Raw genomic sequence first — 27,092 nt, forward strand, 5'->3', positions numbered from 1 at the left:
TTGAGGGGTGATACAGAGTTTATTGAATTAGATTTTTCTATTTACAACTGAGATCACATCTACATACTATTTTGCTAGTCTACATGGGTACATTAAATCCTAACGAGTTTAGACTTACAATGAATGGGCTCAATCATACAAAAACACACACACACTCACACTAATTGTTTTAAAACAGTAGTGCATACATTATACTCCTGCTATAAAGCCAGCTTTGATTAAAAACTGCTAGTTTCAAAGATCAGTCTGATTTTGAAGATGAACCAAGAGACACACTGTATGATTCTAAAATCTATTTTAGCAATTTTATACATTTGCTATCTTATTGGACTACAGTATATGTTTTTTAAAAGGACACTGACGAGGGGCACCATCTGGTGTTAACTTAACCGCAGCTGGTTTCCTCCCCCTCCCCCCAAAAACTTTTGGCCCGAGTTCTCCATCATGAAGACTGAAAGGGCCCAGTGATACTCTGGCAGCAGCCCCATTACTGCATGGAGGTAACAGAAGCAGGCCCAGGCCCTCCTTTGATTCTCCCACACTATGCAACCTGCAAATGGTTCTGAAATTAGAACATATACTGCCAGACTTAAAAACTTAGGGACATGGAGAGTCAGCTAGACTAGAGGAAAAGAAAATTGTAGGTGGGTAGGGAAGTAGGTGGGCACATGAAGAGCCAAGCTGCTTTGTCCGACACCTGTGTGCTTTAACTAAATGAACTCAGGCCGCCAATGCAGTCGACCTGCTCAATTCACCTTCCAAATCAGAATAACAAGACTAAAAAGCTCAGGCTTGCGTGTTCTACTATGCATAGGTTCCGCCGGTGATGAGGAGCTCATAAGCAGGATCTCTACTCCTTCTGCACAACACGATGCAGGCGCATAACATGCCCAGCAGCTGTGGGAAGAAAATAACAGGAGAAAAAAGAAGGCTGAAGACCCTCTCATGGCAAGTGTGTATTTCTTGGTTGGCAATGGAGCTGTTTCAAGGTTCCACAGTAAAAACAGGAACAGAAACAATTTGTAAGGAAAGCATTATCTTTTTAGGAACCAACTGCAAAATTATGTTTTTTATTTTATTTAGATTAATCTGAACTTGGGACACATGTAACTGGCTAGTGGCTACCATACTGGACAACAAAGGTCTAGGGAGTGGAAAGACCAAGGCTATGTGTATCAAGGAAACTTACTGGTGGTCTTTTTAGGCATCTGGATTTGGGGACGCAGACTTTATTAACAATCCACAAAATTCAGTACATGAATAGCCCAAAAGCCCTATGGTGGAAAACTAATCTTGATGCCAAAATATTGGTTTGAAGGGTTTTGTCTCTTTCATAATTATTTACTATTTTTGAAATCCCGATTTGGCTCTATGGTACTACACACACATTACTTTTTAAAGGTCACTCTTCTTTCATCATTTTATTTTAATAAGTCCTAATCCTTCTGTGGTAGCAAACTGGAATTGTAATAAAGTCATGCCACGTTATTTTGAATAAGCAAGAGGATTAAAATGGATTAAAGAGAAAACGATTCTAGAATTCTGACCTGGCTTCTTACAAAATATAAATCGTAACCAAAGAGCTAAATAAGAGTAAGTTAATTTGCTGTTCTAACTTTTCATTGGCAGTGAAAGGTCTCAGTTACTGGATTTTAAAAGGCAAGGCTTTCTGTACAAATGGGGTTAATCAATTTCAACAAAATGTACTGGATCCATAAACACATTCTCAAAGTCTGAAGTGGAAGATTACTAATGAGACACAAAACACAGAGAATAAGGATGTCCTCAGTCTGAATTCTCCCTGGTATAAAAGTCACACACTCCAATTTCTGCCCTCAATTAACCCACATTCTTTCTACCCATTCAGGATATATATTTGCTGCTTAAATCCATCAGTTTCATTATATCAATATTTGCTAAGTGCAATAATAGCACAAAGCACCTTGAAGACATTCTAAAAGTGGATATTATTAAAATTCAGTAAATATCTTTAGCCAGTTCTGGACATGTTTTGTATCTAATTCTTAAAGAAATACATTTCCATTCACTGTACATCATCAAAATACTCTTAGAACAGCTATAAATTCAAACACAATTATGTTCCCAGGGAATGTTAAACTGAGCAATAAAAATGCTAAGCTCAGAAAATACTGATTTTTTGGAAAAAAAAAATCTCTCTTCCCATCCCACTTCCCTCAGATTCCTTTCAGTTGGTTAACTTCTACTGAAGGAGTCAGCATTCTCAAATGGGGTTTGAAATAAGCATCATTTCTTTTCCTGACTTTTATTTCAATTAAGTCAACTTGTACTGATTTTAAAACAACTAAAAAAGCTTGATAAAACCTACTCATGCTTGGGAATGAGTCTGTTTACGAACATTAAGCTCTACACATTAACTTCTTACAGTCCAAACCTCATCACTAAGTACTACAGGCTCACTTCCAAAGCTCTGCTATACAGAAATTTCACTTATTATTAAAATTTTCCAACAACAGACTTCGAAATATTTTAACTCCAGAGTTATTTCTTGCAATAAAAATTTCCCCTGCAATATTCAAGCCATGAGAGCTAATGTGCACTTAGTCTAAATATAACACCAAGCAACTGCAAAAAATGATTGCTAAAGAGAGAGGCAAGTGGTGATTAAAAAAAAAAAAAAAAAAAAAAAAAAAACTGCCAAGGATTAAATGTTCTAGAATATACTGTGTGGGGGAGGTATTGTTATACAAGGTTTTGGAACTGCACACTGGAAACAACCTTTTCTAAGAAAAATGTGGAAATAAACCTATCAAAAAGCCATGGCCTCCTCAACTTCATAGCTACAAAGTTTTGCTACAGACTTTGTACAAGCATACAGAGGTTATCCACTACTTGCATTTCTATAATAGCAAGACTTATATAAATGCCCATTAATGTAAATTAAATTATAAAGTTTGTCCCCCAAATGGAATGCTATGCAGCCACAGTGAGACACAAGAAGGAACCAGAGGTTACATACCATATGGTTCCATTTATATATTGAAATGACAAAATTTTAGAAATGGAGAACAGATCAGTGCTTGCCAGGGTATGGGGGGAGGAGGCACAGGATGGAGGCAGGTGCAGTTAGTTATAAAATGGTACTAGGTGGAATCAGTGTAGTGGTAGAACTGTTGAGTATCTTGATCGTGGTGGTGGGTACAGGAACCAGGTCATAAAACTACATAGAACAGAATATACACAAATAGAAATGAAAAATCTGTATAAAATTGGTGGATTATATCAGTGCCAATACCCTGGTTGTGATACAGTATAGTTTTGCAAGGTACCACTGAGGGAAACTGGACAAAGCACACAAGGACTGAGGGAGGCTTACATTTTTCTAAATTTATATCATCTGAAAAGAATTCTATCAAATGGGTAAACTTACCACTTCTAAAAAAAGTTAACAATTAAGATTTAATTTCCTCTAAAATAAAAACAAAACAAAACCTAGTCCTTCAAGAATTAGCTTCCCAAGCCTTGGTTTAAATTTTCTAAAGAAGAATTACTTCAAATATTTCTTTAAGTGTGTCAAAATCAAGCCAGGGTCCTGGGATCAAGCCCTACATTATGCTCCCTTGCTTGAAGCACAAGAGATCACTGATCTTTGAGTTGTTTTTGCCTTTGATCAGGTTTTCCACACCGAGGACACCAATCTAAATCAGATTCTGAGTATCAAAAGTTGAGAAAACTTACAGGTACTCTTTTAAAAAAGAAAACATATTAGGGAAAACTCACTATTTCAACTCTATGTTTTTTTCCCTTAAAATCAAAGTTTTTAAATTTTCAAAACCACTAGGTTTTGAGTCTGTGAAAGTTCTGAATCCTTGACTGAGTTTTGCTGAACTGAACACATCAAATCTTTATCAGCCATTACCTAAAATCAGGGTGATTTAAGTATAAAATGCGTATGAGAAGGCATACATAAGTTAAGAGACTAGTTAAAATATTTATTAGCCCTCACTGAAAAATACTTAATGAAGCAATATCTGCCTGGTTAATAAGCGTAACTAGATGAAGGACATAGCTAAAGTAACGATTTTCATTGGTCTTCTTTATACATGCTGCATATTTCATGATCACAAGCACCTTACAGTTTCAAAGCTTTTTTTGTCACATGATAGTATGTGCTGATTTAGTAACACAAGTAAAATCATTAAGAACGCACAGACCAGGATTTCCCTTGGGAAAAAAGACCTCCCTTATGTTTCATTATTTTTAGCTAAATGAATGTGTTTGCTCAGACAATCAAAATATGAAATAACATGCCTGCTGATCAACCTATTACTAGCCTGAGCCGCAAAGTAAATGCTTAGAAGGGCAGAGACCATAGCAAATAAAGAGCTAGGCTTTTTAATGAATCATTTCAGAGCTGTTTGAATACCAGCAAAGTAAACAATCACCTTTTTGCTATTTTAAAAGGCATTTCCCATCAAATACACTAGCTTTTGTTCAAATATACAGAGAGCAGGAAACCCAAGCAACTACATTGATTTTATCTAACAATTAAAAGATACCTACACTTTCTTAAAATAGATTCTCTAGGCTTAAAGCATATTTCAAGAACTACCAAAAGAATACTCTGAGAACTAGATCTGATACAAAGGATTCTCAATCATTTCAAACAACTGGCTGTTCCTCAGTTTAAGATTCCTCTGATATAATCCCTAAGATATACTGTATACACCTGAGAAACTAGCAATGTAGTTTCAACAAGCAGAAAAATAGCTATCTTTCTTCTTTGTTTTCAGGTAAAGGATAAGGATGTGGGGGGGTTGGTGGGAGAGGGAGGAAGGAGTAAAGTAAGAAGTAATTTAACAGTCACCAGCTACTTTGAGCATGCCATTATCAGGTGGAAAAAAGACTGTAGGAGTTGGTAAAACAAGCCCCTTCGGCTACCCATTTGCAGAGGTGCCAAGTGATGACGTGGGCTCCTTGATGGCTGTCAGTTTGAAAAAACTAAGTCCACAAATACAGAAAAGATTAGAGCCTCAGTTTTCATTGGTCTTTTCTTCCGTAAAGCAAAGAAAGTGTTTCTACTAGTTTAAGAGACTAGTGCTGTAGTCAGTTCTTGCTTTACATACATGGACATACAAAACCCTTGAGGACAGAAAAGCAAGCAGAAGAAATAGTACAAAAAGAAAGAAAGCTTTCTATTTTCAAAGTGAAATAAAGCAGTAAAATTTTTAAAAATTCTGTTAAGTTCTATTGAAATACCTTCCAAGAATACACTGAGACTGGGAACAGTATGTATTTTGAAGAGGCCACTCATTAATCAAGTCAAGAAAATAAAGCAAAGTCCCCTCAGACACAGTCCCCACATCCAGATCTCTGGTTTCTTAGAATCATTTTGGGTCTAGATTTAGAGACAGGAAATGGAAGATGTTGGAAACTGGTGGCCTATTCCTCAATCACTTCCAAGTTATCTATATACACCAAGTTTTAATAGCATTTAATGGTTAAAACCATTCACGGCTGACATTAGAGAATCAGCACACTCTGATAACAACTCCTTGGCTAGCTGCACTTACCTGAATAGCTGCAAATGCCAGTGCTGCCCAGATAACATGCATCATGATTTCTTGTAGCTTCTTCACAACTAGTGCTTCGCATCCCTGAAACACATAGTCATCCTCATTAGAAGTCTTTTTTAAAAGTGAAAGTTGCAAGGTCAAATATTACTACTTAGTGGTGGAAATGGAAATAATAGAAACCCAAAGAAGGAGAGACAATGCATTTAAAAAGAATTTACAATAACATAAAACAACATTAGACAAGCAAAAGAGCACAGAAAAGATGTTCTAGGTAAAGACAATTCACAGAGAAAAACAGGCTACCAAGCTAGATTCAAGTCTTAGCCAAGAAACCAAATTTACCTCGGCATAGAGGTCGGAGGGGTGGGCCAGACTGCCATTACAGCTGCTGGCTGTCTCTCTGCAGCAGCTCAGCGGGACACTCTGGTTTTTAGTTTCTTTGAACCAGTCTGTATTTTCCCAGTCTGAATAGTTGTGAATTCCACAACAGTGCAGCTAGTGGGGAAGAGAACAGAAATATCAGTCCTCACAAGACACACATAACTGTGTTGAACTTTATAGTTCTGCGCACTGCAGAGCTTTAATCTACTCTAGACCAAGGAGGTCCAATACAACTTGCTGTAATGATTGAAATGTTCTGTGTCTGCATGTTCAACATGTTAGCCACTAGCCACTTGAGGCTACTGAGCACTTAAAATGTGGCTATGATGACTAAGAACTGAATTTTAAATTTTAGCTTAAATAGCCACATACGACTAGTAATTTTAGAACCTCCACATGAAAAGCACATAACCCACAAGAGGTAATTTATAGCTAAGAAAAATCTTCATATCTTACATGTTAAAAATCTGGTTCTGAATTAAATATTATTTCCAATGACAATGTGCTTCAAATATTTTCTCTGAAATGTCTGGGATTTGCTTTAAGATAATCTAGCAAAGCCATGTGGAGTCAAGATGAAATAAGACTGAAAAAAACTAACAATTTGGGGGTAGGTTTATGGGTACTATACTATTCTACCTTCATGTACTTCAAATTGTCCTTCCACACCGTCCCCCACCCCCGGCCCCACGCTATCTTTCCTGGTCTTGCTTTCTAAATGTATATGAAAAACCTCTTACCACCTCTGAAGTCCTTCGAGGCATCCACCTTTCCTATTGACCATACCCTTCTTCAGTTATCACCTTCCTAATTATTTATTTATTTTTTGGTAAAAAGTCAAATTCTTCTTATCTAGTTTTGATTAGGTGATAGTGGAAAAAACTTTTCAAGGGTGAAAGTAAAAATATTAGACACATCATGAAGCTAACCATGACTATGAAAATACATGTCTAATTTACATAGTAATAGAGTTTAAGATTGACCCAACAATAACTGGCCTTCAAAAAGAAATTCACCTCAAGAGAGCTCACCTGTCTTTGTACATAATCAATAGCCCGGCTAGCAGCATCAGGGTTGGTTCCATTGTAGGTCTTATACACTTTCTGAATGCTGCGATCAACTTCATTTTCCACCTGAATCAAAATAAAGAACTCAGTCCCTTAATAATACTGGTAAAATTAACATTTGTCAAGGCTCCAGCTAAAGTACCTAACTAACATGTATGGCAAGTTGCCAGATAGTTCTGTGAATTTCTTATTAGAAACAAAAATTTCTCCCTTCCTGTCTCCACAGAAATTCAGATGAAAATTCAGACACATTACAACACAGATTAAAACCATCCAAAGAGAAGATTGTGTGCAAGATGGCAGATTAACAATCTACTCAAGAGGGACAAAGCAGCTGAACCCTGAGACAGATACTGTAAATTATAAATGAACTGCCTTCCATTTCAAATAAACTTTTAGTGGGCTGGACTTGCTCATTTTCCTTTCCAAAGGGAGGTAAAAATAAAAGAACTTTAAGCCCCCCCTCCCCTTTGGAACAAATACCAACAAGCTTTCCATTTTATTTATTCAATGTTTAGATTTGGTTAAATATGCAAAAGTAATCAGCAAGTTAAAAAAAAAAAATCAGTCCCTAACAGTGGCCTTTTATGAAAAAAGTGCAGTTCCATGTGTGAATGAGGAGACAGGAAATACACTTAACTTATTGCTGTCAATCACTAAAGTGGCAAGAAAGTGTCATTTAGTAAAATTTGCTTGTACCAGATTCTCCTTACCCTTCTAAGATGATGAGACCTACTTAGTAATTATACCAGTTATGTGATACAACTATAAAGTTGATAACCAGTAGGGGTATAATCCGATGCATTCCTTTTTGGCGGCACAGCTGCCCTGGTGCCTTATGTATCAATGGTCTGAATATTAAACTGGCATATTATGCCTTTGATTTAAAACTGTAAATTACATTAGGAATACTTCTACTACATCTTTATCATAGCTTTGAAGTTATACTCTAATTAATTAATTTAAGGCAGATTGTTTAGCCTAAATGGTACTGTAGATAGCAAAAACGGGCAACATAGAAACATATGTGAAAGAAAAGAGGAAGTGACTAAGAAAGAGGAAAGGGACAAGAAGGGGGTGGCTGGCAATGGCTCCCTTGGTGTTCAAGTTGGAGGGACCCCTTGCTCCTCCGGATGGGCATAGATGGTAGGATCTCAACTAACAATTATCTTTTTCTAAGTCCAGAACCAAGGCATTTTTTTTTAAAGAGGCAAAGGAAAATGAAGTCCTCATTAGTTCTTCGAAAGTCCTTTAGTTCTTCTAAAACAGAAAGCAGAAAACTTGTATGTCGTCCTCTCATACATGGCATTTATGGGCTAAGGAAATCTGACCAAACTTCTCAGCTGACCAACTATTCATCTGCAGCTCATACTGAGGTAAAGAAAGTTAAATACTCACAAATTAGAACAGCAGAACACTTTGTTATATAAATAAGACCAGACGCCTTGACAATTTTTTTTATTCAATCCATCACCCAATTCATCTACTATCATAACACCTTGCCACTGCTGGACAGTCAAAGATGACTGCCTCACCCTAAAGGAATTCGGAGTCCCCAGACTAGATCTTTTGAAGATACACTGTAGCAGAATCCAACAAGGGGAAAAGAGAGCAAACTATCTTGTTCAGAAATCACTTGCTTGTTGGTTTAATGCTTCTATTATCCTGCCTCAAATGAGAAAAGTGAATTATGATCAGATATTACAACAGCCTCTAATTTAAGCTCCAGAAGGATTTTACAAAGGGCTGTAACATCTCCCCCATGTGGAACAGTCACTAGGGTGTGCCTATAAAGTTTAGTTAACGGTTAGCTGGAAATTCTTCATGAAGAAATCAACCACATGAAATAGCCTGAGGTTAAAAGTGGGCCTGGATGAATCAAATTTTAAAATGAATCCTTCCTTCAACAGACAGCTGAAATGTAATGTAGCTGATAACTGAAAATTCTCTAGCATATCTTGGGTTGAGAATATATGAGACAGTAGGAAAACCCTTTGGCTGATCTCTATCCTTTGAGTTCCAGAGATTTATGTCATAAATTAATTTATACATACAAAACCCCTGTGTTGTTCAAAGGTCAACTGGGGGGTGAGCTGGGTATATATATGGGTACCCATATACATATATTTGTCAAATATAGTTTGAAATCCAAGCAGCCCATCTATGATTTTGACAAAGTTCTAAAACCATTCCTAACAAATATTTGTGGAATAAAGGACCTAATCATGACCTAAATTGACTTTCACATACTCTCTCAATCCAAAGACTATCTTGTGCTTTTCATTATTACCTCACATGTAAAAATCAGTGGCAAAGGCAGTTATACCGTATTTAACAAATGGAGAAGCCTCCCATAGTAAGGAGTACTTGGTTGGTAAACTGAGAAAGTCCATAAAAACCACGGGCTTTTAAAAAAGTAAACATTTTCATTTAGCTTAAAGCACAGAAATGTATACTTCACACTGATCTTATGATGCAAGTCTGTCTTGTCTTTGCATAAGATTCACTGATTAGAACACTTTATCATTTGTTCTGCACAAATCACATCCTTAATACATTGACAGTGACTTCCAGTTCTTTAAACTGTTGAAACATTGCAATAAAATCAAAGTGTAGAATCTATTAAATATTAATAAATTTCCCCTAAAGCTATACAGTGATCATACCCATATCTGATTTGATCAAAAAGGTTTTAGTGACCACTTGTTTTTACCAAGTTTCTTCAAATTGTCCAATTTTCTTTCTTTCTTTCTTTTTATTTTAAGATTTATTTAACAGAGAGAGAGATCACAAGCAGGAAGAGAGGCAGGCAGAGAAAAGAGGGGGAAGCAGACTCCCCGCTGAGCAGAGAGACTGACATGGGGCTCGATCCCAGGACCCTGGGAGAGGCTGAAGGCAGAGGCTTAACCCACTGAGCCACCCAGGCACCCCCAATTTTCTTTTATGTGTACTCATTTTTTCATAAACTTAGTATCTAATTAACTACATAATTACACTAACAACTACTTGGGAGTACACTTGCATCAGGCCTGATAGCTCACAGCCAGTCCTGGCTCCTTCCCCATGTTCTCTCACAGAACCTTCCTCTAACAGAATCCATGTACACTGAATTCCACTTTTGCATGTGCTTCTTACAAGACCCCAAATTACAGAGCACACAATACATTATAGAAAAAAATTACTGTGGTAGAAAAATACATAAAAACTGAAGTAAGTCAAGCTTTCAGGAGACTTCCTGAGATCAGAAACCACATTTAAACATAATCTTAGATGCCTACGTAGATATCTTCAGTGGAAAGAAGTGTTCAGAAAGAGCCTGAAATGTTGCAGTATTCTTTTTTTAAAAAGAGTTCCTTTTACTTACTTATTTGAGAAAGAGCAGAGAGAAAGAGCGCACAAGCAGGGGGAGGGGCAGAGGGAGAGAGAAGTAGGCTCCCCGCTGAACAGAGAGCCTGAGGTGGGACTCAATACCAGGATCTTGGGATAATGACCTGAGCCAAAGGCAGACACTTAATGACTGGGCCACCCAAGCACCCCTGCTGCAGTATTCTTAAACATAAAACAAAAGCTCAGTTCTCTGGTATATATTCTTTATTAAGCCAAAAACTGGACTTGCATTTACTAAACGCATTTTGTTTTCTTACACACACACACACACACACACACACAAAATGAAGGCAAAACTGACATCTAACATTATATTAGTTTCAGCATGGTTTAAACTTTTTATATGGCAAAATGATCACCATAAGTCTAATTAATTCTTTCACCATATATAAGATTTCTTTATTTTGATAAGAGAACTTTTAAGATCTACTCCCTTAGGGGCGCCTGGTTGGTTCAGTGGGTTAAAGCCTCTGCCTTTGGCTCAGGTCATGATCCCACAGTCCTGGGATCAAGCCCCACATGGGGCTCTCAGCTCACTGGGGAGCCTACTTCCCTTCCTCTCTTTCTGCCTGCCTCTCTGCCTACTTGTGATCTCTGTCTGTCAAATAAATAAATAAAATCTTGAAAAAAAAAAATCTACTCCCTTAGCAACTTTCAGACATGCCTTACAGTATTACTGACTTTAGTTGCCATGCTGTACATTATATTCCCATGACTGACTTACCTTTATAACTGGAAGTTTGTACCTTTTGTCCCTTCACCCATTTTACCCAACCTCCCACAAATAGCAACCACCAATCTGTTCTCTGTGCAATTTCCAATGAACTTTAGATATTTAAAGCAGTGACTAAACTGAAGTAAGGCAAAAGAACATATTTATTCTGATAAAATGAATTTGTTCTATTTCACTTGAAATACTTAAGCTGCCTTTTAAAACATATGAGTTACAGCAGACAACATACCTTTGCTCTGTAAACGTATCCCAAAACCACTACAACAACTTCTGTGACAAAAACCAAGAGTAGGATGATGACGAACTGTAAGGAAGAAAACAGTGTCAAAGTTAAATACAAACTGCTCTAAATAGTCTTGATATAAAACCAGTTACCTGAGATAACTGCTAGAAGACAAGTGCTAATTCTGTTTCAATCGTAAGAGCCAAAGAGTCTATGGAGTTTCATGCTCGATTCAAGCCAGTAATACATACAAAATATTCCCACATACCATGATGACACACAGTCAGTAAAGTGCTGACTTACCGTGGCAAGTCCACAGCGGCTTTCTCGGATAGTGGCGCAGCAGCCAATTAGGCCAATAATGAAAAGCAGGGCTCCTACAGCTATGATCACTACTGCAGGGATGAGAGTATATACATCTTCAAAGAAGTGGTCATAGTCATCATAAGTGATAAAGACATAGGCTCCCACATAGCATAAAATTCCAGCTGCCCCCTGTAGAAAACAAGATCAGAGCACTGGTAAAAATCTTTAAACTCTGTTAGTAAAGTGTTCCTACTATTTCTTAGTAGGTTATATTATTTAATGAGATTTGCCATCACTTAAAAAAATTTTTTTATTAACATATAATGTATTATTTGCCCCAGGGGTACAGGTCTATGAATCGCCAGGCTTACACATTTCACAGCACTCACCATAGCACATACCCTCCCCAATGTTCATAACCCAGCCACCCTGTCCCTACCTCCCCAACCCCCAGTAACCCTCAGTTTGTCTCCTGAGATTAAGAGTCTCTTATGGTTTGTTTCCCTCCCTATCCCATCTTGTTCCATTTTTTCCTTCCCTAACCCCGACCATCACTTTTAAATCTACTCATATACTTTTTTTTTTTTTTACAGTGACGCTGAAAAACTATTATTCATTAGTAAGAACACTTCCTTACTAAAGTTGAAAAGTTTCCCAAATGCTGCCTTCTTTTCAATAACTGATGGTTCGGTTAAGATCAAGAAACCATGAATCCAATAAATATTGTCAAAAACAAACTCTCCGGGGCACCTGGGTGGCTCACTGGGTTAAGCCTCTGCCTTCAGCTCAGGTCATGATCCCAGGGTCCTGGGATCAAGCCCTTCATCTGGCTCTCTGCTCAGCAGGGAGCCTGCTTCCCCCTTTCTCTCTGCCTGCCTCTCTGCCTACTTGTGATCTCTCTCTCTGTGTCAAGTAAACAAACAAAATCTTTAAAAAACAAACAAACAAACTCTACCGTCCCCAAACACACAGGCTTATATGCAACTCAATTACAGGTCTACCACAGATCAGTGATGGGGTGGTGGGGTATGCCTTTGCTCACTGTAGTTGCCCTCAATGAATGAAAAAAATTATGTACGAGTTATATACAAGTGGCATAGCCAGGATTTGAATCCAGGCAATCTAACTCCAAAATCTGCACTTCTAACCTTTATCCACCTACTTGGAAAAAGAAAATACAATAATAGTTAGTAACCTGAATCTCCGTTTTCAAAAAACTTACTGTCCTAAGACTGCAATAGTAAAGCCAGAAGGCTCAGTTAACTAAAGAACTTTGCAAACCCTTCAATTTATTCTTTAGAATGGTACTTCTCAAACTCTAAAGTTAACAGGAATCACGTGAGGACCTTATTAAACTGCAGACTCTGAATCAGTAGGTCTGGGGTTGGGGCCCGAGACTCAGCATTTCCAAATTCCCAGATGATGCTGATGCTGCTGGTTCTTGCACTACACTTTGGAAAACAAGGCTTCCTACAGGGAAAGTGAGTGCAGAAAGTCACAGAATAGAGATCTATCTTATTTCGCCTCTGCTCCAGACACCATTCTCCAACTACAGTTTTATATGCATTCTCCTCTCCTTTATCATTGTCATTTTGTTATAATTTTGTACCTGCTCAATGCTGACAGCTTAATGCCACGTGTTTATATGTGAATGATCAAATGCAGTGTGAGGCTAAGTGTTAAAACACTTAGTGTAATGACTTATCATTTGTAGAACACTTTGAGACTTTCACAGGAAAAGAATGGTTTCACTGTCCTTTAAAATTTAACACATAAATCATTAATCTCCAAACTAGAAAACAACCTCCACAATGATATTAGAAATATCATTAACTCTTCCAACCTAAACACGCAGTTTTTTTCCTCCAGTCTATGGGACACATTTAGTTTGGGCAAACCAGATCAAGACATGAACTTGGTTAAAATCAGAACGAGGCAAAATAAGGCCCATGATGAACAAAGCTGCTGCTCCCTGCTCCTCACCTCAGATTCCATTAGCCTACATACACCCTAAGAGAAAACTGCTACACCCAAATGTACACATATTCTCTCGTTTCTTTACCTCTCTGCTGTACTTGTTAGAATGTCCTATCCACACCTGCCTGAGGACTCCTTGTTGTCTATTAAGATGCAGGTTCTTGGCCTTTTCAGGCTGGAATAGGTGCCCTTTATGCACTCCCACATCACCTGGCTCTAACAGAGTATTTATTACAACTGTTGCAACTTAAATATGTCTCAGTGCACACATGCAGACACACAACTGCAGTAACCATACATGTCTCAGCACACCTTTAGGGCACAAATTTTGCCCATCTGTCTTTTAGCCCCATATCACCACCCAGCACCTAGAACGGTGTCTGGCGCAATCAAAATTTATTGAGTATAATTCATCTTATCCTTTCCCTTGAAATCGCACACCCCCCTTTTCTATCATAAGATTTAGTTTTTGGTTTTTTTCTCTTCGGTCTAATTTTATAGTTTTTAGTTCACTATTCAAACATGATTTGGCAACTTAATCTGCTTTACTAAATTCCTGATGGTCATCACATCCAGAATAGATTTTTAGTTTATAAATGCTGAACTGATAGCAACCATGCCTGTTCAAAAGTTCTCAGAGTTCACTGACATACTTACTTAGGGGGTATATTATTATGGGATGAAGGCAAGCCTAGGAAAGGGAAAAGAAGAAAAATAGCTTAAGAGTTTGGGTGCATTATTACAGAAGTACCTGGGCTACTTAACATTCTTACCAAAGAAAAACATTCTTTTATTTTTTAGATTTATTTATTAATTGAGAGGCACAGAGCACATGCACATGCACTTATGAGCAGTGGGAAGCAGAGTGAGAGAATCTCAAGCAGACTCCCTGCCAAGTAGGGACTCAGAGCTCAATCTCACCCTCAAGATCATGAGCTGAGATGAAATCAAGAGTAGGATGCTCAAACGACTGAGCCACTCAGGCACCCCAATACTACTATTATTATTTTTTTACTATATATGTGTGTGATAAACACACACATGTATGTACACATACATATTTTGCTAAAGTAAATATCTTCAGTCTTCAACTGAATTAGAATCCTAAATATGAATCAATCAAATTTTGTCCAGTTTGCCTTCATTAATCATCTTTCATTCCTTCGGATTCTTAGCTTTTCTTACTCTAAAAGGTAATTTTTATTTTTTAGAAAGCTTAATTAAAATAAATTTGAGCTTCTAATAAATGAAATTTTAGCCTACAGAAATCTGAATGAAAACAAGATAAAACTGGAAGAGATATGTATTCAATTAATCTGAAGCATAGATACTAAAGTACTTGCATTTTAAATACAAAATGATGAGCCTTTTACCTAAAGAGACTCACAATTAGTGTTCCCTGGGAATGGGCCAAGGGAAATACTTCCAGTGCGGCCACCCTTTACCCAGACTTGAAGCACTCAACTGAAAGTGAGACTCTGAGGAAGCAGGAAAACCAACCAACAGCAGATCTGACCAAACATGTAACAAATGCAATGGAAGGCTAGCAGGAGATGCCATCTGTAAGGCTGCCTATTTTTTTCTAATTGACTTGAGAGCAGTATCTTTTCCAAGGCTGCAAAGCAGTCAACAGCCAATTCACACAGCAGAGTTGAGAACATAATAGAACTCTGTTTTGAACACATAGTGGGAAACAACTTAGTAGTCGCACAAAGCAGAAACTACACTGATTGCTGGTGAGTATATAAATCAAATGGCTCATAACAGCTTTGTTTCCTAAATTGAAGACAACTTCAAAATTTTCTTTTGATATCTGTATACAGTGTTTATATTTTAAGCTGCATAGTAAGCAACTTATGAAATGACATCAGTATCTTTGAAAATATGGAGTAGGTATCTGAACAATAGCTGAAGGGTTAAAAACAATATACAACTTCTTCAATGATTCTAACCACCAGTATGAAAAACAAAGGTAGAGCTGTATGGCATACAGAGAGGAAGTTATAAATAATTCCTAACTAGTATGCAGAGTCGTCACACAGATGTTTAATATAAGAATTACGGCTATAAGAAAGGCTAAAAGGTAAGCTGGGTTAAATCCTGCTTTTGAAGGGTCATGATGGGATTGGGATCTATCAAAGGATCTGAGCTTTGCCAACAAAGCAGCTGCAGAGGGGGAGGTGCCACAGAAGAGAAGATGAAATGCAGAACTTGGAAGAAACTGCACTGCACTGCTTTAGTCACTGCTGAAAAAAATCTGAGCCTCGAAGGAGGATTTGTGCCAGGACAGTATACTAAAAATATTCATCCTTTTTCCAAAGACATGAAGGGAAATTTAAAGGAAAGGCTGAGGGCTGAAACTATCAAAAGAATAATTTTTTAAAAACTATCCTTCCTTATCTTTTAAAAAACTCATGCCCTAAATTAAGCCACGGAATTTCAAAATTATAGGAGAGAGAATGTTTTTCCCATACCAAGCTGTTCTCTAAAAACTAAAGCTATCTTGCTATCAAATTTTGGAAGTAGAATTCCAGAAGTATGATATTCATTTTATCCTTTTACCCTTCTACTACATACACACAAATGTAAAGTCTCTTTAAAGTAAAACATTTCATTCTTACTTAAGATTGCTTGTTCTATAGTTTAGAAACTATAAGCTATATAAAACTATAGTAGGGTTTTTTTGCTTTGTTCTGTTTCTATTTTTCAAAACTTCTGTGAAAGAAGTAGCTGATAAAATGCTGAAATCCAAAAAACTACTAAATTCTTTCAGAAGAAGAAGGAATATGAAACAAAAGGGGGCACATTATGCACAGTGCAACTTGGCGAGGGATTGTGGCACTATCAGCCTTGTTAAAAGCTAGGGAATAAAACAGTTCTGTTGTGAAAAGTGTACCTATATGGAAGTTTAGAAATGTGACGGTGAAAGCATCCCATAGAACATTCTGGTGAAGATAAAGCAAAGAATAGAAGTGATTTTCTTACACTGGTATAGTCATTGATTCATGTCCAGAACTGCCAAGAATCTCAAGACAGTGTACAGCTGAGGGACCATGTGAGGTCATTCAGCAAAAATCACAATGTTTGACAAGTTGTTATCCACCTGTGTGAACTGCTTCTTCAGACTAATTTTTGCCTCAAAGAATCAATTGGTAAAATAAAAGTGATTGGAATATTGGGAGAAAAAACAATCAAGAAAAGGCAAGGTGAAAAACACTGTGTACTCTGGACTTTTTAAGAAAGCAGATTTCAAAAAGAAAGCAGAGGGTTAAAAAACAAGTAGAAATCCATCATATGTACAACTTTTAACATTTAATTCAGTTTCCTGTACACTAAAAGAAAGAGAGAGAGAGGAAAGAAAGAACGAAGGAACGAGCAGGCCAAGCTATATTCAAAGATGTGTGAGGGTACAGAGAAATGAACCCTCAGGCTGGAGTAGAGATTAATACAGAATAATCTTTTTGGAAAGCAATCTGGCAACACATACTAGCCTCAGTATTTATGATTTCACACCTATTAATTCCACTTCTAGGAATCTATCCTTACGAAAATAAGTCAGATGGAAACAAAGAATTTGTATGGAAGGTATGTTTATCAAAATGTTATAATATTGTAACAAAATTATAGCAAAACAAAAGAAAAAACCCTGGCATCCAGAGGTATACTTGGCATTAAAGCTTTTAAATATTTTGTTAAAGCATAATTAATAATAATAACTAATAATGTAATGTGCTAAGGGGAAAACATACATCACATATGGACATTAAAAAACAGTAAATTTTGTCTCTGCATGTGGAATTACGGTGATATTAGTTTGTTTTCTTAAAAAGCAAATACATTATTTGCATAATGAGAAAAGTAAAATATTTATATATTTTTTAAATATTTTACTTATTTATCTGTCAGAGACAGAGCACAAGCAGGGGAAGCAGCAGGCAGAGGGAGGAGCAGACTCCCTGCTGAAACAAGGAGCCTAATGTGGAACTTGATCCCAGCACCCTGAGATCATGGACTGAGCTGAAGACAGACGCTTAACCAACTGAGCCACCCAGGCATCCCAAAATATTTAAAATTATATCTGAAATTCAGACTTTGGTGTTCTCTCACAAATAAATTCCTATATCTGTCCTTAACCACCAACATAAAACAGGCATCTCTTCCACCCTAAATACTTTAGGCACCTCTGGCAATCTCCTCTGCTTATCACTTTTCTCTGGTCTACCTGCCTTTGACTCATCTTCAGATGTTTTCTGATTATCTAACACAATTCTGATTCTTTCAGTACACATTATCCTTCCATCCTACCCCCATCACCACATAAACATCACCTTTCAAGGAGACAAAGTAAAAAAAAAAATGAAAAAATTCCTACTTAGGGTTGCAAGGTTTTGACAATAAGCCATTTCTGCCATCATTATCTGTATCACTGCATTATTGTCATCATTCTTAAAGAAGAAATATCTTAATCTTTTTGCACCGCTATTATTTTGATGATATGCCAGAGGTCATGTTCCTCAATTCTGTCCTCTTTTCATTTTCTGTATTCCGTTTTTTGCCATTGTTTATCTAGTTTAACAAAGTTGTTCACCTAATCCAATTTATAGCTACCAGCTGAAAGACCCAAAAGTTTGGGTGGTAATGAAATTGGAGATGAAATAATTACCAGAGCCAGATTATTTTAACAGCATGGAAACTGGCTATTTTCAGACTGTAGGGCTCCAAGGGTCATCTGAGAAGCATGGAATTTAAACATGCATTTTCTTCCTGAGACCTTCTGTCCCCACAATCTACTCTGACTATAGAAAGAATCAGTTATTACTATAGGAGCCTGAGATGCATAAACTTTATAGTTTGTCCATATTAGGTGAGTATTTAATCAGTAATCTACTTAATCAGTAGAAACAACAATGTAAATACAATATCTTGGCATTTACTATATACCACCTTTAGTAAATTAAAAACAAATTTATAAACACAAGTAATTTTTCTCATCACCTGATTCTACCAAATTATTAAGGCAGGGGAAGGAGAAGACATAAAGGAAGACTTGAGACTGCCCATAAGATTTACTTGAAGGGAGAGAGGGAGGAAGGTACTCCTAGAAATTAAATTCAATAAAGTATTAGAAGAATTTGCCTATCTGCTCCCTCACCCCATGGGCAGTTAGAAAACAGGGACCATCTTTTTGGTTTTTGTACTTCTTAGAAACAAGTAAAGCACAGATATTCAACAAGCATTTATGAGGGAATGATTCTTAGGGTATACCTGTCTGGTGCAAGTGTAAATTTTATGGAATATGTTTTCTGCAAAAATCCTAGAATGAACTGGATCTTATGGAACAAAATCCATGAAAATATTTTAATGCATGACAAATATTCTAAAAAGCTAAGAAACAACCTATTCCTTAAATTCCAACTAAAGAGAACACACCTACATTTGGTCATCTGACTGATTCCAAGTTCCCAATGAACTTGAGTCCCAATGACTGAGTTCTTTCAGTCAATAATTACTCAGAGCCACAAGGCACTTGTTCAGTGGACAGATGACTCTAAATGAATTAAGACTGGAAACATTCAATTTCTTAACGGGCAAACACAAGGTGAGAAATAGGTCTCCTGTTATGTACCATGACTAGCTTACTGTCAAAGTTAGCTTTTCTTTTGGTGATATAAAAAAAACAATAATGGGGGGAAAAAATCTGTTAGCTGAAGGTGACACAGTCTTTGTCAGAGCAGTCATTCATGATGATAGAAATATGGGAAACAGAGAAGCAAATTCCAGTATGTCTGATGAAAGTTCCAGTTTAAAAGTATCACATCCCCAACCCAAATGCATAAGAAGTGCTGGAAAACACAAAATATGTATAAGGAGATTTCTGACAAGAAGTTTTCCTTGAAATATTTCATTATAAATTTTTTTTTAAACAAAAGCAGGAATGTATAGTTAAATCTTCTTTTGGTAATTTACCAAAAGAAAATATACCAAGTATATTTTTACCATTAGGTGTACAGGCTGTTCCCTGCTTTAAATGCCTTCATCACCCCCAAATCACCCCAAATCAGCTCCTCCTTATACTCCAGATTACATTTCACCTCTTCAGGGAAGACTTCTTTGCCAACCTAAAGCAGCCATTAACTCACTCACTCTGTGATATTACCATGTTTTAATTGTCTGCATAATCACATCAGTATCTGATATTTTTCTTGCTTATTTTTGCTTGCTCCCCTAAAAAGAAAGTTCTGTAAGAGTAAGAGTAAGATCTTCACTGTCTCTTCCATCATTTTATCAATAACATAAGCACAAACTAAATGCCCAAGTATCTGTGCTATATTTAACAAAGGAACTTTCCTTAATTATATATATTGAGATGGAAGTATGATGTGAAGCTTTTCTTAAAAAGATAAATCTGAAAGGTTACATATGGCTTTCAAATATTATTTGTATGTATAGGGGACTACATATAAGTGAATGATGATTAGTGAAGGTGCCACATTCTGAAGTTACTTAAAAAGGCACTTAAAAAGTGTCTCACCTTCGTGTCGTACTTCCTACTCCATAGATGTTTTAGCATTACTATTGCCTCTCACACAAATGAAAAAGTCCAAACAGATATGACACATTATATATTCTACAAGCATGGACAAAGTTTTGTCTTGCAGTCCCTATAATGCCCAAGACACATATCAGCAAAATAAATACAAGCCAACTGGCTTTTTCTTACAGGGTAGAAAAAGTAAAGCCAATTTGTGTAATGTGGAACTTGACTGAATACTCAACCAATTTCCCAGAAAAAAACTTGAAAATTAAAAAGTACTGATTTAAACTTATTTTAGATGAGTCCTCCTCTGGGTCAGATCAAATGACCCAGTGAATTAAGAATCCTTTCTGACCTTGGTACAAAGGTGCAGTTTATAGAAGAGGCATTAGTTCTCCTTGAAATATTTCATTATAAATTGAAGACGATTCCATTAGTCTTCAGCATTTAGTCATGTCCTCAAACACTCCAGTCTTCCATAAATTATCATGGCCTAGCACTAATACACTTAACATGTAAAAAACAGAAATTCAAGTTGTACACCTGATTTCACTTGTCCAAAATTATCTTTCAAGTTACAGGCCCTAACATTCTGGAATTTGGTAAGGAACTCTCTAGTTCCATGAGGACAGCCTTCAGGATTTTAGTAACAATTGTTCCCCCTTTTAGTTTGTGCCTTTCCACAGTTAATCTTCTTAGACTGCACAGTCCAAAAGGATACAGACCAAGTCAATATTAACAATTTCAACTGTCAGGCCATTTAGCGCCAAGCCTAGGTATTTCAGGTACATATCTAGTTCCACAGCTCATTGAACAAACTGTCAACTAAAACAGGATTATCAAGATATTAAAAGGTATAGTTAATTTTTTTTAAAGATTTTATTTATTTATTTGACAGAGAGAGAGATCATAAGTAGGCAGAGAGGCTGGCGGAGGGCTGGGGGAGAGGGGGGAAGCAGGCCCCTACTGAGCAGAGCCTGATGCAGGCCTTGATCCCAGGACCCAGGACCTGATCATGACCTAAGGCAGAGGCTTAACCCACTGAGCCACCCAGGCATCCTTAAAAGGAATAGTTTAAAGTTCTTGCCAAAGCAATTAATCCACACTCGGCCATTATCCACAAAAGCCATTACCATCTGATAGTGAATAGGCGGTGCTACAGAACTATAAAGTCTTTAAAAAGTTGCCCAAGGGAACCTAGGTAAACTTTTGATATACTCTATGCAGGGAATGTTTATTCTTCCGTGTGTGTGTGTGTGTGTGTGTGTGTGTGTGTTAAGGCATTAAAAGGAGGGAGGGGCTGCTATTTAAGAATACACTTAGGGGTGCCTGGGTGGCTCAGTGGGTTAAAGCCTCTGCCTTCGGCTCAGGTCCTGGGATCGAGCACCACATCGGGCTCTCTGAGCACCACATCGGGCTCTCTGCTCGGCAGGGAGCCTGCTTCTCCCTCTCTCTCTCTGCCTGCCTCTCTGCCTACTTGTGATCTGTCAGTCAAATAAATAAATTTTTTAAAACCTTAAAAAAAAAAAAAAAGAACACTTATTAGGGGCGTCTGCATGGCTCAGTCATTAAGCATCTGCCTTTGGCCCAGGTCACGATCCCAGAGTCCTGGGATCGAGCCCCACATCAGACTCCCTGCTCATTGGGAAGCCTGCTTCTTCCTCTCCCACTCCCCCTGCTTATGTTCCCTCTCTCGCTGGGTCTCCCTGTCAAAACGAATAAATAAAATCTTAAAAAAAAAAAAAAAAAGAATACACTTATTAGAACTGAAGAATGCATTACAAATTCTCAGAACCAGTTAACATCTGTTGTATGTACTTCCTCATAATGACCTAATTTTTTAAACTGACAAGTCAGTGTACTTTAAATGATGGTACAGGCTCTAACCTTAGTTAAATCCTGTACCAGGTTTAATGAGTTTAGCCAGGTTTAGAGAAAATGACTCTAACTTGGCTAATGAGTTCCTTCCCCCTTCCAAATCTTTTAAAAGATTTGCTCTAATATCACGGGCTCCAGAGTATAAGACAACCTGGGTTTGAACACAGACTCTGCCACACCTTGGGTGTGCAACTTCACCTCAGTAAACCTTAATGCCCTCATCTGTAAAATATGCATAAGAATATTTACTGGCAGATGGGGTTATGGTAAGAACAGCACTGTAAATTGCTCAGCACAATGCCTGGGTGTAATAAGTACTCAAATGTTAGTTATTACCAGCATCATCAGATTCCAACAATCTGTCCTTAAACCAATCCTTTAGTGGGAGACACATCTAATACTGTTTCCTCATTAGTTACGTTCCACTAATCCTGCTCTAAGCCACAATCTCCTCCTTGCATGTCTGCTTAACTTATCACAGCTCACAAAAGCTTTACTATCCTACTAACCTAGAAAAATGATATTTTTACTACACAGTATGACTTTAGTCTTGGCAATAACCCACTCTGAAAAGCACAACTGAAATTCAATCTAACCTTTCTTTACAGAAGTACCAGTAGTACATATACGTACACCATTTCTAAAGATTCATGAGCAATCACTTAGAATTAACGGATATTTCAGAGTAAATGAAAATTTAATTATCTTTTAATGGTTTTAAAGATTTATTTGTTTGAGAGAGAAAATGCTCGGAACTGGGAGGGAGAGAGGGAGAGAATCCCAAGCAGACGCCCCACGAGTGAGAGCTGGGCTGAGCTCAGGGCTCAATCGTGGGACCCTGAGATCATGACCTGAGCCAAATCAAGAGTCGGATGCTTAACCAAATGAGCCACCCAATCGCCCCCCAAAATTTAAAGAAAATGGTTCCTGTATTTTAAATATTGTGTTACATTAACAACAATTCCAGTCCATGAGACTGAATAGTCTAGAACTCACTTGATAGTCTGTTTTTCAGAATCAAATAGCTATGCCCATAAAAATCCCAAGAAACTGTAAAGGGTACAAAACCAAGTCTCTGCCTAAGTACCTTACTATCTAATAGAGTGTCTCTCACTTGAAGATCCCTGAAGAATTCTTTTACCTTTTAAAAAGGTTTGTAACTCAAACTACAGTGTGAGAAACACTGCTCTAATTAGAAGAGGTCATAGAAACCCCAATGTCACCTGGGTGATTTTGAACAGGTATTAGCAGGACCCTTTCCATCACACCATAAATAACCTAAAAGACTCCATGGCAATATTTTTGTGTAGTGCCTTATTATATATAATTACCTTTTTATGCTACAGCAGACAGAACATGAAAAGTTTCATCCTCTGTTGAGGTGGGGGCATGTAAGAAGGCAAGGATTCTTTCCAAATGAGGTGTGTGTGTGAGAAATTGCTGAATGGTCCCATACAAAAGTATGGGAAATGGGAATGTTCAAGAAGTGTCTGGGGACTGGACAGCAAGTATTTAAGAGCATGACCAGTCATGAAGAAGGAAAGGTGACTTAAGACTTCTGCTGCAATACCAAGAGGAGGTTGAACCTTATTGTACTGCTGACGATTTTTTCTGGGGGGGAGGGTTTTTTTTTTTTTTTTTAATAAAATGATGTGAGGGAAGAAATGCTTAATTTATCAGGGTGCAAGGTTCAAATGGACTAGAGGGTGGAGAGTGATAGGAACAACACCGGTTACTACAAAAGTTCCTGGCGAGATAAGAACCTAAACTGCCATGAAGTGATTATAAACACCCCTTTCTTTGGGGGCGTGTCCAAAAAAACCCCATAAGCCACCTTTTGCTGAAAGTGAACTCACTGCTTTCAAAGTCTTTTGACATCCGAATCCTATGTAACCAGGGCTTATGATCTCCCGTTACTCACGCCCAGTGACCAAAACAAATATACCGATTTTCTTGGGCAAAGAATGATCTGGCTTATCAAGTAGAAACCTTTCAGTTTTCTGGGCGGGTAACCAGCTAAGCAGTTCTCTACACACAAAGAGCAGTAAGTCAAAATCCCTCAGCCCTGAGTCGCTAGCGTCCCCGCGGAGCCGCTCGTTTGCTCACACGCCTCGGGGCTGCCACTGGAGCTACGGGGGCTCCGGGCCCTGACAAAGAAGCAGAGCCTGACCCGTTGGGGAGTATCCTATTTCGAGCCTGAGGTCCTGAAAGAATCTGCAGTGAAAGCCCGCCATGGAGCAGGTTGGTCCAGGGGGAGGGCCGCAGCCTCACAGCCCGGAGCCCCTGGCGGGGAGCCAGCGGGCCGGAGACCGGAGCCCCAGGCGCGGAGGCCGCCGGAAGCCCCTGAGAGCTCCCTTCTCCGCCCTCCGTCCCAGCCCGAGAGGAAGCCTCCGCCGCCGGGCCCCGTCGTCCGCAAGCTCGTTACCGCTGCCTCCGCAGCGCCGGGCCCGTCGAGCGCCTCAGTAGAGGCCTCCCCTGGGCCGCGCCGCCGGCCCCTCGCCCTTCCCCGCCCGTCGGCCCCGCTCACCCAGAAGATGAGGTTGAGAAACACCAGCACGGTCTTGGAGGAGGTGATGCCGCACTGGCCCATGGTGCCGGCGGCCCGCGGGGGCCCTGCTCGGCGAGCGGGATGCGCTCACCGAGCGCGGCGGCAATGGCGGCGCCTCTCCACTGGTAAGTGCCCGGCCTGCGCTGCGCTCACCGCAGCCCCCGGTGCCGTCGCGCAGCCCCGGCCCCAGCAAGCACCTCGCTCCTTCGCGCAGCCGCCGCAGATCCCCAGGCTCCCCGCGCCGCTCCCTGGCAACCGAGTCCCGCCCCCGCCAGCTTCAGCCAATCACTCCCGCGGTAGCTGCAGCGAGGCCACGCCTCCTAAAGGAGTCGAGGATTCAGCGCCTGTTGTTGGCCTCCGGCCGCCCTTGAAAGCCCTAGTCTCGTCGACGAGTTCCAGAGGAACAAACCCACTCCCCTATTATTGAGCTACGTTTGCTATGCTAGCCTTCTAGATGATTGAGGGCTCGCAGAAGGCTCTTTCTGCCTAGCCCGTTCTCCCCTAAAGAGGTCGGAGCGTGAATCTCTCCCACTTCACGTCGTTTTCCTGACAAGGTAGCACCAAAGCAGCACTGTTTGGGAGAAGTGCAGTGAACACCAGCAAATTTTTATGGAGAACTTCTTGGGCCAGGCGCTAGGTCAGCTCTCAGAAGCGTCATCAGAAAGGAGAAAGGGCTGCTAACGGCGCTGGCAAGGCGGAGACACGTTTGCGTGGTGAGGTGGCAAGGTAACAAGTCAGTCTCAGAGTAGGACACGATGGTTTACAGAAATGTAAATTTCTTTCTTTCGTTCCTTCCTTCCTTCTTTCCTTTTTTTTAAACATTGTAACATTTCATTCTCTTCCCACAATCTTGGATTGATCATAATAATTAGCATTTATTGAGAGCTTACTGCCTATCACACACTTTCTGGCTACTAGCTCATTTAACCCCCATGGCAACCCTAGGTGGAGGGACTATGGTTATCAGCCTCATTTCACTGTTGCGAGAATTGAGGCTTAGAAAGATTAACAAATTTGCCCAGACCAACACAGAGTGGGTGGTTTGAATCTTAGGAAGATTAACAAACTTGTCCAGACCAACACAGAGTGGGTGGTCTAATGCAGAAACCGCAGTCTTTCCTGCCATTACAACCCTGTGCTTCCTCCTCAATCAGGCCCTTAAGATGCCTGTTTACTTGTCCTTACTCACCCTGTTGTTCCTCAACCTCCCTAGCTCATCACCTTCCCCAGGCACACTCAGCAATACCTTTTCATCTCACCAAACCATTCATTTGTACTAGGTTGCATCTGCCACTTATTCACTCCAAACTTTTTACAGGTGCACCTCTATGCCTCACTGTTCTAGGCAGTGGGTTTTCCACAGCGAGCAAGACAATGGAGCTTGCATTCGGGTAGGGAAAGCAGACCTAAACAAATAGGCAAGTAGCTTTATGGACTGATGTTGGGCAGTAATGGAAAATAATGCAGAGGACGGGGATAGAGAGTGATGACCCTCATCACTTCATTGAGGAGAGTACACTGGAGGAGATCTAACTGAAGGTAAGGAAGCAGGCCATGTGAATATCTGGAGGAAGAACAGCCCATAGGTGGGGATAGCAAGTGTAAAGGCCCTGAGGCTGGAATGTGAAAGTAGGAAAAGGAACACTGAAGAGCCTGGTGTGCTGGAGGTCAGTGGAAAGACAAGAATAAAGTCACCAAGTGCCTAGTAAGCTATGTGTCATGGGAAGATACTGCAAGACTCAGCAGACCAGTAACCCGTCTGACTTTAAGTACCATTCTTGCCACCATGCATGTCTTAGTTAGCATTTAAGAAAGCAATTGGTTGGGTGCCTGAGTGGCTCAGTTGGTTGGGCAACTGCCTTCAGCTCAGGTCATGAGCCTCAAATCCTAGGATGGAGTCCTGCATCGGGCTTCCTGCTTGGCGGGGAGTCTGCTTCTGCCTCTGACCTTCCCCCTCTCGTTTTCTCTCTCTAAAATAAATAAATAAAATCTTAAAAAAAAAAAAAGAAAAAGAAAAAGAAAAGCAATTAATCATGGCTCTCAGGCACAATTCCCTTTGAGTATCTATTGCCTTTTGGACCCTTCTCTCTAAAAATTCCTCTCTCTGCTTTATTGTTAATGCCTTTCCTCCTTCTCCAAAACATCTCCTTTGCTTTCTTCATCCTCATCCCATCCCTTCCTGTTTCCCTGAAGAGGCCTTTATCCGTTTTTCATTCCCCGGTGCTTGCACCATCATCCTGTCCTTCCTTTTGTGTGCCTACCCCCCTGGTAGCTCTCTACCCTATCCCACATGCTACACAGCTTTCCCAAGGGTAGGCCTTAGAAAACTGGTCATTTTAACAGCATCCCAGGTGATTTTTTTTCTTAAAGTTTTTTTTTTTTTTAAGATTTTATTTATTTGGGGGCGCCTGGGTGGCTCAGTGGGTTAAAGCCTCTGCCTTCAGCTCAGGTCATGATCCCAGGGTCCTGGGATCGAGCCCCACATCGGGCTTTCTGCTCAGC

The 27,092-nt window shown here is 39.2% G+C and overlaps 1 protein-coding gene across 1 annotated transcript; it reads right to left on the bottom strand.

Moving 5' to 3' along the window:
- On the bottom strand, positions 1-24,824 carry TSPAN3 (tetraspanin 3). Its single transcript, XM_059418493.1, has 7 exons — positions 24,570-24,824; positions 11,650-11,841; positions 11,353-11,427; positions 6,968-7,069; positions 5,898-6,050; positions 5,553-5,636; positions 1-897 (listed from the first exon to the last, which is right to left on the bottom strand). The coding sequence occupies exons 1-7, from the start codon at positions 24,630-24,632 to the stop codon at positions 805-807; spliced, it is 762 nt and encodes a 253-aa protein (XP_059274476.1). The 5' UTR covers positions 24,633-24,824; the 3' UTR covers positions 1-804.
- Positions 24,825-27,092: the final 2,268 nt, after the last annotated feature.

Source organism: Mustela nigripes, chromosome 13, assembly GCF_022355385.1.
Source record: "Mustela nigripes isolate SB6536 chromosome 13, MUSNIG.SB6536, whole genome shotgun sequence".
Taxonomy (NCBI): Eukaryota; Metazoa; Chordata; class Mammalia; order Carnivora; family Mustelidae; genus Mustela; species Mustela nigripes.

Excerpts from the sequence above, each read along its gene's own strand:
- TSPAN3 (XM_059418493.1), bottom strand. The coding sequence starts at position 24,632 with ATGGGCCAGTGCGGCATCACCTCCTCCAAGACCGTGCTGGTGTTTCTC. Across the intron at positions 7,070-11,352 it reads GATACGTTTACAGAGCAAAG|GTGGAAAATGAAGTTGATCG; the intron begins GTATGTTGTCTG and ends ATTTTGATTCAG. Across the intron at positions 5,637-5,897 it reads CCTCCGACCTCTATGCCGAG|GGATGCGAAGCACTAGTTGT; the intron begins GTAAATTTGGTT and ends TATGTGTTTCAG.